Source organism: Ursus americanus, chromosome 35, assembly GCF_024610735.1.
Source record: "Ursus americanus isolate L20-20 chromosome 35, mUrsAme1.1.p, whole genome shotgun sequence".
NCBI lineage: Eukaryota > Metazoa > Chordata > Mammalia > Carnivora > Ursidae > Ursus > Ursus americanus.
Window position 1 is genome coordinate 10,267,670 of NC_142161.1, and position 18,609 is coordinate 10,286,278.

At 38.3% G+C, this 18,609-nt stretch overlaps 1 protein-coding gene across 3 annotated transcripts in view; it reads right to left on the reverse strand.

Moving 5' to 3' along the window:
- The window catches only part of PRKD1 (protein kinase D1), a 310,996-nt gene extending 292,643 nt beyond the window's left edge, over window positions 1–18,353 (reverse strand). The window contains exon 1 of one of the 3 annotated variants that reach the window (XM_087859001.1): window positions 17,798–18,353. In XM_087859001.1, coding sequence (XP_087715127.1) covers window positions 17,798–18,061 — 264 coding nt within the window. In that variant the 5' untranslated portion in view covers window positions 18,062–18,353. The remainder of the gene's footprint in view (window positions 1–17,797) is intronic. The other 2 variants (XM_045802631.2, XM_087859003.1) reach the window with 2 other exon arrangements.
- Window positions 18,354–18,609: the final 256 nt, after the last annotated feature.

Consider the following 18,609-nt stretch of genomic DNA (forward strand, 5'->3'; position numbering starts at 1 on the left):
TCACACGAAAGCAGCCAAACTGGAGACTATTAATTATGAAAAAGTTCCTCACTGGGGGCCACTCTACTGAACGTTCCCTGTCAGCCCATCAGAATTTCTCAAATTCACTTCACAAGCCTGTGGGAAGCAAAACAACAGCAAAGGGACTTCCAGGTAACATTGGTTGAGTTTGTCATTTCCTGATGTTCCCCCCAAAGACACCGTTCTCCACCACCATCTCTCCTAACGCTATATTTCATATGTGAGGCTTTTTATTATTTCCATAATTATGTTCTTAAAATCTACAGGTAAAGTAGGCTGAGGTCTGACAAGTAAAACACTGAAGTGTCTTTCATAATATTTCAACTAAGTATCCACGAACAGCCACAAAAGACTCCTGTTCCAAAGACTCAATTCAATTCAACAAATATTTATTCAGGCTCTATCATAAAATGTTTTCAGGAAGGAAGGCTTACACTGGCTTTAAATCCTTGGCCCAGTTAGATGAGAAGAATACCAACTCCTCTGAAGAGACTCAAATCCCCGGCTTTGTGTTTGTGTGCTGCCTCAAACATTCTCCCCTAAATACCTCTTTTGTCCCAAGACACTTCTAATTCACTTTTTAAAAACATTGATTGGAATAATAATTATGGATCAAAGGTAGAAACAGCACTTCCTAGAAAGCAAATAGCCCAGATATAACAAAAAAAACCCACTTAATCTGCATACAGATTGACCACACAGCTCTGCTTCTGGGAACTGAACAGTAAACAATGGGACAAATCATTCTTTCCCATCATTCAGTGCCATGCACTGTTCTAAATACCTGGGATAAAAGAATGGGTGCAGGGGGGAGGGGAGGTAGAAAGAAACAGTCAAAATTATGGCCCAAAGGGTGTTTATGCTCTTAGGTGATTTACTCAAATTTATCGACTTTACCTAATAAAGATGTTCTGAAACTTTGTGTGTAAATCAAATTCTTCTCAATCAAAACATATTTTAAATGAACAAAGACAGCTTACAGTATTTAATAAGCAATGAAAAGGCTTCTTTTGCAAAAGAAAGGGCTATGGGTAAAAAATAGACATATCAAAGAGGACATTCACACTTACATATTGAAAAAAATTCATTTTTTATATTTCAGGTTTCTAAAGAACACTATCGAGAACTGAATAAGAACAAAGTAGAGTGAAATTTTACTTTTAAGAAAGTATTCTATGAATTTTCTTGAATATTTATAGGAACATCTATTTCTCAAACTGCTTTTTAAAAGATGAAAATGAATTTGGTTATACAGAGAAACTATTAGGCCAGTGCTTACTGAAAAAAAAAGCAGGAAAATGGGAATTGTTAATTTTTTTTAAATTTCATTATTTGTTCATTGTGAATTTGCTAGATATATTTCATACTCAGTCATCCCAATAATGGATTTAAGTGTTGGTTATTAAATATAACAGTTTATTCTGCACCTTGTCGCTTGCTTCATCTCATTTTTCTCTTTAAATACAGAGGAAAAAAAAACCCAAAAACCTATGCATTTTCTTTTCCAACTCAAAAAAGCAAGGAGTCACTATAAAAACTATAATCTAAATATTAATCTTAATAGTACCAATGATATCAAAATATTAAAAAACAATATTAATCTTAGGAACATTAACAGACAAGTTCACAAAAATATTACATATGTAAGTGGAAAAAATTTGCCAAAGTATATGCATAAAGATGTTTAAAACAAAAACACAAAAACTGACTGACTCTTAAATATCCAGGACTAAGGGAACAACTGAAACATATTGTGATAAATCCATATACCAGTTCTATTCAAATATTAAAAAGTAGTGTCCTGGGGCACCTGGTGCCTCAGTGTTAGGCATCTGACTCCTGATTTCAGCTCAGGTCATGATCTCAGGGTTGGGCTCCACACTCATCAGGGAGTCTGCTTGGGATTCTCTCTCTCCCTCTCCCTCTGCCCCCCCCCCGCCACAGCACACACTCTCTAAATAAATAAACAAATAAATAAAATCTTAAAAAAAAAAAAAGTGGTGTCCTAAGCATTCTTTCTGATATTTACATAGGAAGATATTAAATTAAAAGAACAATCTTAGGAGTTGTGACTAGAAGATGGTCAGGAAAAACCCTGAGAGTCTGCCAACAGTTAATTACACGTATTTAATATCTGTAAGAATTATGTAGCCTTATGAGAAAGAAGAATATAAAAATGCAGTGGTCCATTAAGTTCAAAGTTCTTTAGTGTAGATACAAAGGGGATTCACCTATCTTAGGTGCTAAAGAAATTCAAAATCCAATCAAACGATCATTCTGGGTAGGAATGTGAGACTTTTTAGCACACAGAAGTAATATATTGAATATATTATAAATATAATTGAATCGAGGGATATAAGATACATGATTACCCTCCCTCCCTTTCTTGAAGTTATAGAATCACTGACAGAAATAGAGTTCTGTAGAACTGATCTACATTGCCCACAAAAATCCAATCTCTGTCCCAGCAAAAAGCACTGGGGTTTATGCAACCTTAATAAAGCCAGGAAGATAATGGCAATATTTATATAAGAAGGGAACTCCGCAAATTGTGTGGGATCAAATAATTATTTCACAAGTGAAAAACATCTTTTAAACATGGGAGTATCTGAAATTAAATATAGAAAAGTTTGAGAATCAAAACTATAATATCGATATTTTTGTGCATATTATATACATATAATTAAGCAATTAATTTTGGCTTATCTGTATAACACTGGAACTTCTAGGAACTTAAACGTTATCATATTTGCATATTTATGAGTTTCACTTACTAGATGTATAAGAATTAAAGACATATAAAGCTTTACCAAGCAGCTGACTGCAATATTTAAAGAAAATCAAATATATTAAATTTACCAATTCAATTGAAAATGTTCAAAAGTATCTAAATAATTGGGTTTGTAAAGGATACTAAGAATTCTTCGAAGGTTCTTAAGTGTAACTGTTAAAAATCTGCTAGACTGTAAAAAAAAAGTGTAAGTTGCACTAGAAAAATTAAGACGAATATCTTAACCTATAACTTTAACAACTTGAATATTAAATTCTAAAGTCAAATAAATATCTGAAAAGCCTTTCTTTCATATAGAAATTACCCGAAAAGGCAATGAACATTTTATATTTAAAAACTGACATATAAAGGTATAGTATCAAATTGCCAAGATATGGAAACAACCTAAGTGTCCATGGATGGATGGATGGATAAAGATGTGGAATGTATACAAAATGGACTATTACTCAGCCAAAAAAGAAGGAAATCTTGCCATTTGCAACAACACGCATGGACCTTGAGGGTATTAAGCTAAGCGAAATAAGTCAGAAAGACCAATACCATATGATCTCACTTACATGTGGCATCCAACCAACCAACCAACCAAAACTTATCAATACAGAGAACAGATGTGGGAGATTATCACAGGAGAAGGGATTGAAGGGTGAATAAAATGGGTAAAAAGGGTCAATTGTATGGTGACAAGTGGTACCTAGACTTACTGTGGTGATCACTTTGTAATGAATGATAATATCTAATTATTATGTTGTACACCTGAAACTCATATAATGTTACATACTAATTTTACCTCAAAATTAATTAATTAAAAGAAAAATAAAACAATGTGGTTGTGATAGTTACAATAAATATGGAGTAGAAAGTGTGAGTTTGGCCACTTTCTCTTTTCTCCTATCTCTACAAAGATTGATTAGGAAGAGACGTCCAAGAAAATGAAATAACAATCTCAAAGAGATACCTGCACTCCCAAGTTCTTTGCAGCATTATTCATAATAGCCGAGACATGGAAACAACCTAAGTGCCCATCAGTGGAAAAATGAATAAAGAAAATGGGATAGATACACACGCATATATGCACATACACACAAAGGAATATTTTTCAGCCATAAAAAAGAAGGAAATCCTACCACTTGCAACAACACGGACGGTTCTTGAGAGCATTACGCTAAGTGAAATAAGTCAGAGGAAGACAAGTACTGTACGATTTCACTCGTAGGTGGAATCCAAAAAAGCTGAACTTAATAGAAACAGAGAATAGAGTGGTAGTTGCCAAGAGCTGTGGGGTAGTTTGAAATGGAGAGATGTTGGTCAAAAGGCACACACTTCCAGGTAGAAGATGAATAAGTTCTGGGAATGCAATGTAAAACATGGTAATTAGAGTTAACAATCATGTATTATATCCTTGAAAGTTGCTACAAAAGATCTTAAATGTTCTCATTATTTAAAAAAAATTGCAATTATGTGAGGTGATGGATATGCTAAGTAATCTTATTGTGGTAATCATTTTGCAATATATACAGGATTCAAATTATCATATTGTATACCTCAAACTTACACAATGTTATGTGTTAATTATACTTCAATGAAGTTGGGGGAAAAACAAACTAGAAAAAAACATAGTAATAAAAGAAAAGAGTAAAAAAAACCATATAGAAGTGATGATGAGTATATTCACTTGCAGAAAAAAAATCTGATATTTACTAAAATATTTTTAACCTGGGTAGTATGATCCATTTGGGTGCATATGTGAATTTCTCACATTTTCTCCAATGAATGTGGCATATTAAATTTCCAGTTACTGCTATAACGAACGACCACAAACCTAGCAGCTCTTAAAAACATAAATTTACTCTCTTCCAGTTCTGGAGATCAGAAGTCCAAAATCAGTTTCCCTGGGCTAAAGTCAAGGCATGGTTCCTTCTGAGGTTCTGGAGGAAGATCACTTTTCTTGCCTTTTTGAGCTCTGAGCTCTCAGCTTTGACTGTATTACTTCCTTCCTGATCCCTTCCTTGCATCACTCCAACCTTCTGTTTCTGTTGTCACATCTCCTATCACTACTATCCTCTAACTCCCCCCTGCTTCCCTCATATTTGGACCCCAGCATTCTTGGCTCTTGTCCATTTCCTCCATCTTCAAAGTCAGCAACAGGGGATAGAATCCTTCTCATGGTTAGAATCCCTCCTGCTTCTCAGTCTCATCTGTCTGACCTAACATGGAAGATTCACCACTTTTAAGGCCCTCATGTGATGGGATTCGGCTCACCCAGGTAATCCAGGATAATTTCTCTGTCTCAAAATCCTTAACTTAATCACATCTGCAAAGTCCCTTTTGCCTTAACATTCACAAATTCTAGGGATTAGAGTGTGGACATCTTTGAGGGTCATTATTCAGTCTATCACACATGGTAATTTTGTAATTTTCAAAATAAAAGAAAAATAATTAAGTAATTGAAGTATAAAAGTTATAATTTTTCACGTGGGGAAATCTAAACAGAAAAGATTATACAAAATCAAGTTCCTTTTCAAGTGGCTTTAGACCCACTGACTTGAATTATTCTTCAGGAGTCAGAACCTACAACATTATAATTTCTGGACCTATAATTCTTAACATTACTTCAACAACATATTTATCAACAGAAACCAAGTGAAGAGTGATAGGTATAACATGTATTTGCTTCATTCAGTCTATGCCTCTGAACATCCCAAGAAAATATGAGTTATAGCCTACACGTTGTTACTGTGAGACACTACAATTTCCAAAATTTTATCTGTTTTATTTGCCTGTTTTCTAAATAGAAAACAAGTTTTGTAAGGAATTAAGAGCATTTGTGTGAAATTTCTCTCTCTCTCTCTCTCTTTTTTTTTTTTTCCTTTTTGGCTAACCATGTTATTTTCTCCAGCACACAGAATATAATAAAGGACAACTTGAAACTATTGATAATGTTATCCTTCTGCATGTAAGTCAGTGCATTTTGCCTTTGTGATCGTTGACATGGGTGCTGAAGCTTCAAGGCAGGCCCTTCCTGTTTACCTATTTGAAATAATAAAGGTAGTATGAACTACCAAAATAAGTAAAATTGTTTGCAGTTTGACACAATAAACATGTACAAACCTATCAAAGTATCTTGATTTACACTGGCTGGAGAAAGGGAACTTAAAACTACTTCAGATACCTTCAAAGTGAGATCTAATTAACTAGTTAATGAAACCAATTCTAAATGTTCCTTGTCTGTTCATCTTTAAGTTATACAAAAACTTTTGATCACAGGGGATAATATTCTAACCAAAGTAAGGTTTATGTTTGTTTTTGTTTTTAGCGTAAGACTCCATTTAGAAAAGTTACTCAAAGTGACATGGTCAATTTATATAAATAATCTGATGACCCTTTCCATGCAATAAATTCTAGGTGTAAGTTTTGCTTTTATCCTTAAATATACAAGGATTTTTGGCCAAAAGACGATAAAACGTCTTCCCTAAGGAAGATTTTTCTTTCTGCTTTTGCTTGTTGTTTATTTTTAACTTGAAACTCTGTAGTTTTTATTGTTGAACAAACACTCAAAAGGCATTCTAGGACAACAGCCATAAACTGAGGGTTCTGGACAAGTGGGTATACGGTCCTTCTATTTAACATAGTGTATCAGCTCAGATCTACTCTACCAGTCCACTCCCAAAGAACTGAATAAAAGCAAAGATCATGCAAGAGCTCGTCTTCTATTCTTTGAAGACCCATTCAAGCTATTGGCTTTACTTAATTATTCTAAGGATCTACATCCCAGGGTGACAACAGCTCATTCCATATCAATAGATGAAATTAACATCTGTCACAGGGAAGGGCATAGAGCCTTCCTGTCCAGGAGCTACTCTGAAGCTAATCAATTATTTCTCCACACTCGTTATTTAGTAGAGAAGAGCCAGGCATGAGTGACCCATCGAACTACTCCTCAAACAACAACTGATGCCCTGTGTCCTACTAGTTAAAGATGAATTGTCTCAAGATAAGGCTTACAAGGCACAGTATTTGACTCACAGGTATCTAGCAAATTCAGACTTCTAGTGTGGCTGGAGAGGTCTGCTGCCTTTCTGTCAGCCGAGAGACTACCAGGAAGTCATATCAAACGAGAATTCTCTATGTAACTCATGAATTGTATTAAAGCTGCCCAAGGTATGAATTTATCAAAAAGAGGCAACATTTCAGGCACTCTTCTCATCTATTAGGAACAAATAACTACTATATGCTCCCCAGTAGTCACGCAGGGCAGGAACCCTTAGGATTTAATTGAATTATTGATATACTTCAGATTATATCATGTCTATCTATATATAAAGCTACATTTTTGTAAAGCCTAAAGGAAGTACAATTAGTCTGCAAGGGAAGTACTGGCCTTAGCTCTGTACACAAGCAATGCAAAGGAATACGAGGCATTCACAATTTGGAATATCCAGAAGTACTTAAGTAGAAAGAAGACCTCCATATGGCCTGTGATTAATCATGCAAAACAAGTGGGAGTAAGTTTACCTTAGGGTGTGTTCATTCATAACCGACCAAAATAAGCAAACAAAGACATAAAATTTATAAAAAGAGAAAATATATCTGCAAAGCATGATCCTTAGCATACGGGCAATCCAAATACCTCTCAAATGATAAGAAACCACTGAAAGGCACTTTTCTTAAGGACCTTAAGTTATTTTCTCAGAATCTCCTGAGAATCAATGAACTATTCAAGAAGAAATGATTCACTGATTTACACTGGTAGCTAAGATTCTTTACATCCACTAGTCTTGAGCCACACTGATCAATACTTGGTCTTACCATAATCCTTTCTTCCAAGACACCTCCGTGTCCATATCTCCCTGGAAAGAAGTGTTGTGAACCACGGGAGGCCAATTTAATCACACAAGTTATTTAACTTCTTAGGAAAAACAACAGTGTGTCTGGAACTCTAAAGATGGGTAAGGAATGGCTATCCCCACATCTTCTTACTGGAGTACAATAAAAGCAAATTCCAAACCAAATTCTGCTATCCACTTAAAAAAAAAAGGCATATTAACTCAAGGGTGAGGTATGGCTCTAAAATACTTGGGCAATCAGCTATCAGTAATGGCCCTAATAGTCCCAGTGAGAGTTCATCTTCAATGTTCGTCACATTAATTATCAGTACTTGGGGGGGGGGTATCTTGCCACCAATAAGACAAGCATTGTCATGGTGGTCACCGGAGTGACTATACATTTTTTTTAATGATTTTTTATTATATTATGTTAGTCACCATACAGTACATCCCCGGTTTCCGATGTAAGGCTCGATGATTCATTAGTTGCGTATAACACCCAGTGCACCATGCAATACGTGCCCTCCTTACTACCCATCACCAGTCTATCCCATTCCCCCACCCCCCTCCCCTGGAGTGACTATACACTTAGCTGACTACATAAAGTGGGATGTGAATTCCACATGAGAGAAGCCTTCCAGACTAAAGAATCATTTATACACACGCATAAATAATATACTGTCAAAGCTGAAGTGCCTTTAATTTCAGCCAACACAATAGGAAATCTAACATTTCTCCCTCTCCCATACTCTGATAATTCCAAACTCTCTGTTCAGATCTATGGCCAGCCCAGCCCCCTCTGTTCTTAGGAATGGCTATAGTGAAGTGAATCAGATACTGGGGGGTTTGCTTTCTACTTAGTAGCTATGTGATTTGGGATAAACAATTTAACCTCCCTCAGTTTCCTTATCCTTAAAGTGGAGAGAAAACGTCTATCACAAAGGGCTACTGTGAAAATCAGAGATGACAAATGAAAAGAAGCCAAGATAAGTCAGGCACACAGAGTACACACCAGGAAGGTTTTGTCCTGGAGGCGTCCCTCTCCCGGCCACTGTCACCGTGAGGCCTAGAACCTTAGAGCGCGCGACCCAATGCTCCTGGGACAAGCTCTTCCTAAAACTCTCCCATCAAGTCATCCTGGAGTTGCTCCTTGAACGTCTCATCTGTGACACTGTGAAAACTTCCAAGGAGATCCACTCAGATTGTAAAAAGCCACCTCTAGACCTCTTCCCAAGGTTATCCATGAGTTATGTGGTGGGGCCACTCCTGCTAACTCAAGCCACAGGAGGCCAGAGCTTCACTGTCACTGTTCTCTTCTGCCCTCTGGTGCCACTAGTCCCATAATTCCAGAGGCCTCGCCTACCTGCTCAGGTCTATTCATCACCACTGATCCAAAGCCAATACCAAAACTTAACTGCCACCCCATCAACCCCACCATTTCCCCGACTCTTTCCAGCTTTTCACAAGAGCAAAAGCTACAACTGTTTGCCCTAGGCCATTGCTTTTGGTCAAGGGGCCTTGAGCCCTACTGTTCCTGTTCTGAGGGTCTAACTGGACTAACCAATTTCTAAATAATTACAACTTTGCAAGTCACCTATGCTCCTAGTTGCAGCTTTCCATACACAGGATGCACATGAAACCTTTCAAAGACACTGAGGGCAAAGACTATACAGATGGTTCCTCATGGCCAGGAGACTTGACTTTTCTGTAAACTGAGAAATATTCTCCAGTCCCACACTAATAATCTATTTTCTTTGATAAAGAAATCACCCTTAGGTGTCTTCCAATTCTTCCTATTCTCTATACCAGATGCCCTGGAGCCCTTATGTATGTCCCTCCCTGAAGGTTGGCCACGATATCCCAGCACTAGGAGAACGATGGAGCCAGTGTGAGGTATTACAAGAACTCCTGGTCCCACCTAAGACGCCCTGCCAGACCATGACCTACTGCCATTTCTCAAAACCTAAAGAGTTAAAAAAAAATGGGGGAAAAGAATGATCATGTTTAATTGATAAAAAGGTTGAGATACGGTGCCATTAATAAATATTTGCCCTGGCCTAATTCAATCAATTAAGTTCTCTGGAACTTAATTCAAGCACCTGAACTAGAATTGAATCCCTGGTGTCTCTATTCTGGCCATAGTTATTCCTTCAAAAGCTAGCGATGGTTCCATAAGTATCCACTAGTTATTATAACATTAGTATGACTTATTTAGACAACCTAGGAAAAGGTTTGATTTTTTGGTATTTTCAACACTGACAGTTTAAAAATCTTTATTAACACTTTATTGGTTTAATCTTTACTAATGATTCACGGAAAATATTTTGCTTCTTAAGAAAATCTGAAATTTACATCAACATAAATCAAGTTGAATAAATCTCCAGCAAAAAATTTTTAAAGTCCACTTTAAACATTTATGAAAAATAGACAAAAAGCAAACTGCTTTAATGGTATATGGATTTCACATTTGAATAAATTGTTATCCTATTTGCTGTGCAAATATGTTTTTGTCTATGACATATCTTATCAAATCAGGTTTTGATTATATTCAGATTCTTTCTTATCTCATTGTTTATGAAAAAGGAAAGAGACTCAGATCTTTATTCACATATTTAACACTCTTTTAATTGGATTTAAGTGTATTATTTTTGTAACAAAATTTCTATACTCAAGCAAGCTTCAACTGCTCAAAGGATGGCATTTCTCCAACAATCTGAACAAACAAAAGGTACATACAATTTTTTTTACCAAAATAAGTTAGAAAAGTTTCCTGCTAATAAAAACTATGTCTCTTTTGTTAATATGACAAGGCACTATTCTACAGACCTCAGATTATCAATAATACCTTTTATTAGGTGTATCGTTATCTTTTGCTCAATATTTTCATTGTCACATTCATATTTTTCATTTATTTGATGATACATATGTGAAAAAAGTGTCTGCTGACGAGTAGAAATCAGAAATTTTTGAAATTATGCCTGAAAACAAGCAATAAATTCAACAAATTCCTCGTCAATCAGTGACTTAGAAAAAAAGCCAATGAACCAGTGAAGGGTACATATTTTTCCCCCTTTCACTAAAATAAGTTGAACAAAATTCCTACATGATTGCATATTTAAAAATCTAATCTTCGTATTTGCCAACATTGCTAAGCTGCTGTATCAACTGTCTAGTTTTAGCCAAATAAAACCTTTTTGCAACTTTGGAAGACACTTCCACACTGGAAACTATAAATTTTGACAGGCAAAATTGTGTCTTAATATGTGGTGTTTTATACCAATTCTTACCTTTCTGACTATCTAAAATATGTGATATTCCTTAATGGCTATAGTGGTCAGGTAATTAAAAGCTTTGTTTATTTATCTCTTTTCTGGGTGAGACTAGAAAGACAGAGTAAAAGACGGCAAAATGTGGGTTTCTTGGCTGCCAAGCGGCTTCAAGTGGTGCTGTCATTATTGGTTTTTAGTGGTACAAAAATACTTGGTTGACAGTATCAAAGAAATTCCTGGGGGAAACTTCACATATTCTTGTAGATGGAAAAAAATTTTGAATACACGTGAGCAAAATAACCATTTTCTCTATATCTAATTTCTATCAATACAGAAAAATTGATGCACTTTTTTCTGGTTCTTTTGTGTTCTAACATATTCCAACATTAAGAAAAGTTTTAAGAAACTGAAATCTCATTTTCAAAGCCTCTCTAGAATGATGCTGAGGAAATTAAAAGTTAATCACAATCTTTAAAAACATCCCCCCCCCCTTTTTTTAACTTCTATTGCCACATTTGGGCTTAGATCTTTCAGATGAATCAAGGTGACTCTAGAAGGTCAGAGGTCAAAGATATTAGTTATGTCCAACTCAGGAAAGCGAAGCAAACAAATAAAAAAATAAAACAACTCTCATGTTATGATCAACTCCTATGAATTGCATTTTATCCACCTCTAATCTAATCTGGGTCCAGTCCTGCTATCTTGAGCATACTCATTTCTTGGTATAGCTTGAGAGCTCATTCAGTGATTCCAGTCTAAATCACATACACATGTTTCATGTAATTATCTCTTCTACTCTAAAAGATGGATACTTGCTGATTGTGGTTGTTTAAAGGTTTTATAATGGGGCATGGGCTTCAATAAGAGGTAAGCGGTAAGTAGTGAAAAGATTTGAAAAAGACTTGTGATTGGCTCAATGAAACTGATAACTCAGTTGTTTCCCAGTAAAATGGCCCCTCATCCCAATATCACACTTTGGCATGTGTGCGAGCAACCATGTTATATGAGCTATTCATCAGATGTAACAACTTAGCAAACAACCCCTAGATGCTAGTATAACAGCAAAATATGATCTCTCAAAGTCATCTCCAGTGCCTTCCTCCTCGTATCAAGGGTAGATTTGCAAAGGAACTTTTGATTTCAGTCTTCAGGATCAGATTTGAGAATCATTATGTTGCCAAATATTGTACCCTTACCTATTTTACTTTCCTTTTTTATCAAATGAAGTATCACTGAAATTCTACTTACAACTGAAAAAGAATTAAATCAACTTATTGTCAAAAATAATAAAAACCAATAAAGATGTGCTGTACTTTTATCAGCATGTGTGTTTTGCATTTAGCAATAATCAAATTACTCCTTGAGGAATTCTGAGAAGTTGAAATTTGAGAGGCAGTTTCAAAGAACTACTCCTAAGATTTGCCCTATTATAGAGAGCAGAGAAAACATGTTATCTAGGCCTTACAGTCATACTGCTTTTTAATACTACAATTTTATTAATATGTTGATATAAGAATAAAATAATAAAGTACACATTTCTTTTGCTAACAAGACAGTATGTTATTTTGTAAAGCCTTAGACTATCAATAATCCTATTTATTATACACCTATTTGCCAGGCAGTATATTTAATCCTTTATATATATTATCTTTAATGTTCAAAGTAATCTTAGATAAGTCACAACCATACATTCATAGGCTTACAAATGTGTTTGTACTGTCCAGTAAGGTCATTAAAAGTCACTCATGCATAAACTGGTGAAGACCTATATATAATCACCTCACACACACAAAAAGAGTAATAATAATTTCTAAATAAAGTTTTAAATAGCCCTTAATAGCTGTGATAGGAGTCTGTTGATATGAAGCAACACAGTTATAAAGTATGGGGCAAATTTACAAACTTTACTAATAATTTTCCAGTCCCACACCTACCATCCAACCCCCACTCCCACATACATGCACATTATAGATTTCACAGAAAATTCTTTCAAATTCTCAATCCTGGATCTAAAGGCCCAAATTAATTTATATATTTGTCAAAACAGCCAATCATCCAATTCTTAGAATATTCCCTAGAATATTTTCTAGACTATAAAATAAATATAAAATAGAGAGAATATAAAATAAAATAGAGAATTCTCCTTGTGGGGTGCCTGGCTGGCACAGTCAGAAAAACATATGACTCTTGATCTCAGGGTTGTGAGTTTGAACCCCACATTGGGCACAAAGAGTACTTAAATAAATTTTTTTTAAAAAAGAAATAAAAAAGGAATGTTCTTCTTGTGAAAACTGTTAAATAGCATACACCTATAAGAAAAGGTTTTCTGGGGCGCCTGGGTGTCTCAGTCATTAAGCGTCTGCCTTTGGCTCAGGTCATGATCCCAGGGTCCCTGGGATTGAGCCCTGCATCTGGCTCTCCGCTCAGCAGGAAGCCTGCTTCTCCCTCTCCCACTACCCCTGCTTGTGTTCCCTCCCTTGCTGTCTGTCTGTGTGTCAAATAAATAAATAAAATCTTAAAAGAAAAAAAGAAAAGAAAGAAAAGGTTTTCAGCTGCACATTGATAGAAAATATAAAGCAAAGTTTCTCTTTGGATTATGAGCTATATAATGAGGCCCCATTTTTGCAGGCTACAATACAACATATAAAACAATACTTAAGCATCTGGAGGCCATATGTGATAAAGTAGGCTTTTAAAAATATGTTTCAAACACACTTATATACTTAGATAATAAAGTACTATGTATATATGTAAATATTGCATATAGATAGTACATGAGCATTACATATATATCAAAATATATTCCTATTATACTACTAAGCTTGAAATTATAATTTTAAACATATAGTATTGAATTACATTAAGAATCACTTAATGAAATGACAACTTCTATACTTCATCATTAAATCAGAAATCAACTGACATACAATAATGACAAATATAAAATCTGAATAAAAAGTATACACCTAAAACCCAAACACCATCATTAGCTTAAAAGGATTTTGCTGTTCCTTATATGTTGGGCTGATCAAGTAGTTAATTACTTCCACCTTAATCTGCAGAAGTAGAGTAGCTAAAATTACAATAAAGGCAAAAATGACACAACTGTTAAGAGAACAATTTACAATTAAGAAAGTGAAACAATTACAAACACAGCAAAGCTTCTCTCAAACCAAGGAACTAACCTTTATCATTCCTTTAGTGAGCTGTCTTCTATAAAATCTCACTCTTTAGTTTCTCTGGTCAGATACCTGACTGTGTAAACCCAAACTATACGCCAAGGGTCTTACTGATGTTATTACTTCATTTTAGTAAATTCAAAAGGGAAATATGAGTCATCTTTCTAATATGATAACAACCAAAATGAATGGACATATAATCATATTAATTGCATCTCACATCCCTAAATTAATACTGCTTGTTTAAAAAAAGTGTGTGCGTGTGTGTGTGTGTGTGTGTGTGTAGACAGATAGATAGACAGACGGATAATGTACCAGGAAACCAAACTAATTCTTCCTTTGGAATACTGTTCCTTGCCTCAAAACAATTCCTTCTTAGTCTATATATTCAAGGTTCCTTTGATAGTAAAAAGTAACAGTGTTTCAGAGGGAAATAAGTTACTTTTATTTTTTTACCTTCCAGAAAACAATAATCATGTATACTAACAAAATACATGTTCTTATATATAACCAGTCTTCAAGGTTACATGCTTGCAAAGTAAAGAAATAAGCATAAGTAAAACCTTACGTTAATACTTCCAAAAAAGAAGGAATAACATCTTGCATATTTAAACATGCTTACATATAGAAGAGCCAGACTAGATTTTTGACCTAAACTAAAAGATAAAAGAATAATTCTTTAGCTATTTAATTCAGTACATACTTGGGGTACATTAATCTTAAAATGCTGAATTACCATTAAAATTTTTCAAGTACAGTCAAATGTCTGCCACTTTCCAAACCTACATAATCAAAGAAAAACTATACACTAAATTCTAAATAACAACAGTAATGACTTGAAGATGAGTTTCTCAGGGACAAGATCTCTCTTATTCTGCCCTATACACCTCATTTGTACACCCCACAAAAAATGCCCCATGAATGTTGCTGACATAAATTGAATTGTCAGTTAACACTTCCAAAGATTTAAGCTAATCTGATCTCTTTTAGTATGAGTACTTAGGGAACTCTCAAATCCTATGAAGCCCCTTTTCAAAAAGTTAATGAAACAATGAATGTAGACGGCTCAGAAAATCAGAACCTTCTGCTATAAGCTCAACATTACTCCATGTCTATATTACAAATTGTAAATGATTTCAAACTCTCAGTTCTCACCTAAAACATTCATTTCCCTCCCTCCCTCTCTCTCTTTCCTTCCTGCCATCCTTCATCATGGTTGATCTCTTCAGCCAGTACTTAAGAGAACCTGAAATAAGGGACAAAGGATCTCCTCCCATTTCCTTAATTCAGCACTGACCCTGTCTGCCACTTCCATTGTCACAAAGCAGAGAGATCCCTGCTATCCTGTGATGGGTATTCAGCCCTCTTAATCTTGTTTCTGCCTCGGTGATAATGTGTCTCAAGACAGATGACAGAGGACAGATAGATGGGAATTTTTCTGTCCAGACCCACCATCCAATAAATATTTATTTACAATATTTTGTATATAAGTAACCCTCAAATACACATCTCTAAATCGAACTCTTTGCCATAACCTTAAAAAAAAAAAAAGTACAAGAGAGTTCTTTACTTTGGCTATCCCAAGCCATTAAACTTCTCAAACTCTTCTTTCAGAAAGAGAACTACAAGAGTAAATACCAAAGAGGTTTGCCTTATAAATGAGCCACCAAAGCTGATGATTTTCCCTTTCCCGTACCTTTCCAGGTCTTTCCCCAGAGTGTTGGCTCAGGTCGCAAGTAGCTCATGACTGAACTCCAGTTTTCTTTCTACCATAACATTTTTGGCATTCTCAAACATCTTCCACACAGCAAATCCATCTTTCAGATGTCCTTGGTTTGATATCTCTATGTGGAAGATTACTGAGGCTTCTAATAATTTGAGCTCATTTTAATTTCAAGGCCTTTTCACAGTTGTACTTTCTCTAAATACCCTAGTCACTACCCTCAGGCCGGCTGCAATCCATAGGCGCTTGAAGCCTCTCTTCCTACTCAAATCGTTCCCTCCATCCCTCTTGGTAGCTATTGAGACAACTGGAATTCAGTCTGCCATATTAATCTGACTCAATCTGAATATTCCCTGTGACTCTATCACTTGTTTTAAATTTAGGTAAATTAAAATTCTATACAATTGCATTAGCTTTTTGAGAAATTTCATTATACACTGCTTTTATGCTCATCTCATGTTTATGTTTATATGTTAAGAGCTTATGTTTAATGCTCTTAAAATCAACTGGTTTGCACCCTAATGGAGACTGTTGTAGACTACAGCTTCCACTAAGGGAAGGCTTTCAGTGCCTAAAAGAGTGCTCCTTTTCACATGCAACAAATATCCCATAATGTTGATGAGGAGGCACATAACAGGACTTGTACTAGAATTAGACAGAATTTGTCATTTACATGGAAGTTGAAAAAGACTGAGTCATATGCAATATAAAACGTCACTACATTCAATAACCAAAACTTCTTGACACTCATTGTTGCCTTAGTCTAGCCTCCAGAACTTTTACAAACTTTCTAGATTACTGATTTTTCCCTGGGGATTTTTCTAACATCCCTGTGCTTGATGCCACAATTAACAACACTCGAATTTAGCAACCTCTGTTCCAAACACTTCAAAGAAAACATTCATGATTATTCAAGTGACCTTTATAAGGCAAGTACTAGCCAGTCCTCCAGGGTTGAAATTCAGCACCTTTAGAGACTTCTGTCCCCACCCCCTAATCCCTGCCTGTTTATACTGAGAAGACTGGCGCCATGGCCCCCTTTCCTTCACACTCTTATCACCGCTTTCCATGCAACATCGCTCGGGATGGCTACAGAAACAACCTGAAATTCAGAATTGCACTAGAAACAGTGGTGGGCAGGCTGCGTCTCCTCGTCTCCTCCCTGGGTGGCGTGGCCCAGGATAATGGCCCTTTTTCCAACCTGCCTTTTATGACTGCTGTCCCGAGTCCCACAGCCTCAAACTTAAGGGTACAGCCAGCCTTGGGATGCTCCTGGGAGTACCCTCACCTTTTATATGTCTGTGCCTCCACTTCAATGCCCCACTATCAGTGCCTCAGGGTTGAAAAATTTGCTTTCACGTTCACACAAAGGTAGGACTAAAAAACTACCAGGAGGTGAGTGGTTGTGATCTGGTCAGTTGTTTTCACAGCTGGCTGAGTCAATCATCCCCTCTTAAAAGCTTATTTGACAGGTGAGAAATTCCTCATCTCTAGATCATTCCAGCAACTCCTCAGCATCAGTCTGAGCTGGGAGAGGGGCCTGAAGAGGAAGGGAGTGGTGCTGAAATCGTGTTGAGCGTGTCCCGGGAGGGGAGGCGGGGGGAACTCTGGTACGGGAAGGAGGAATCTGGCGCCAGGAACGTGCCGGTCCAGGGTCCAGAGGGAAGAGAGGGGGGAGCCGGGAAGTCTTAAGAGGAGGGAGGGGCGCTAAGAGAAATGGGGCAAGCAACATACCTGCGGATGTCCCGAGAGGAATGGAAATGGGTGAGGAGGATGCGGACTGCAGAGAAATGGGGAATGCAAGAAGACGGGGCAAGGGGAGAACCGGACAACAGGGAATGCAGTGCCTCAGATACCGGCGTCCAACCCTGGCCAGTGCCAGACCCTTCCAGAGCGCCGGCGAGGCTGGATCCCCGCCGAGCCCCCGGAGCCGGAAAGTTGGCGCGGCGAGGGGCGACCGGACGGGCAGCGCCCCCTGTACGGCGCCTTACCTTCTGGTCGACGATGGAGCAAGCCATCTCGCGGACGTGCGCCAGGCTGTAGTCCCCGGACGAGTCCTGCAGCAGTAGCACCGGCTCACGGCTCAGGCCGATCTGCAGATGGAACGAGATGCCCCCGGCCGGCGCCGCGACGGGAGCCAGGAACGGCGCGGGCCCCGGCCCGGACCCCGGGACCAGCGCGGCGGCGGCCGCCGCTGCCGCCGCCGCCACGGGCAGCAGCGGGCTGGGCGGCCGCAGGACCGGAGGGGCGCTCATCGCTCGGCGGGGCGCGCCAAGGGCCGCGGGGCCGGGCAGCCGAGGGCGGGGGCCGGCGGAGCGGTAGCCGAAAAGTTTTGCTGCCGCGGAGCCGGGAGCTTCTTTCTCCAAGAGCTGAGGCGGAAAATAAAAACTTTCCGGAAAAGTCCCCGCGCGGGGGGAGGGCGAGAGGATGAGGATCGGGAGGGGAGCGGGGGAGGGAAAATGGCTGAGGCGGGAGGACTACGCCGCCGGGAGCGCGGGCGCCGCACGGGGGAGGCGCTGCCGCCGCCGTGGAGCAGCCGCCGCGGCGCGCTCCGAGGGACGGGGCGGCGGGTCAGCGCGGCCGGGGCGCCGGGGCGCCGGGCGGGGGCGGAGAAGGGGGCGCGAGGGGCGGGGAAGGGGAGCTTGGAGGCGGGCACTGCGGAGACACCACCCGGCGGGCGCCGGAGCCGCAAGAGCCGCGGCCGCGCGGCCGCAGTAGCCGCAGGGTGCCCGGTCACCGCCCCCTCCGCCTTGGGTTCCCGGGGCCTGAGCCTCCCCGAGCCCGGGCAGGACTGAGCGGCGGA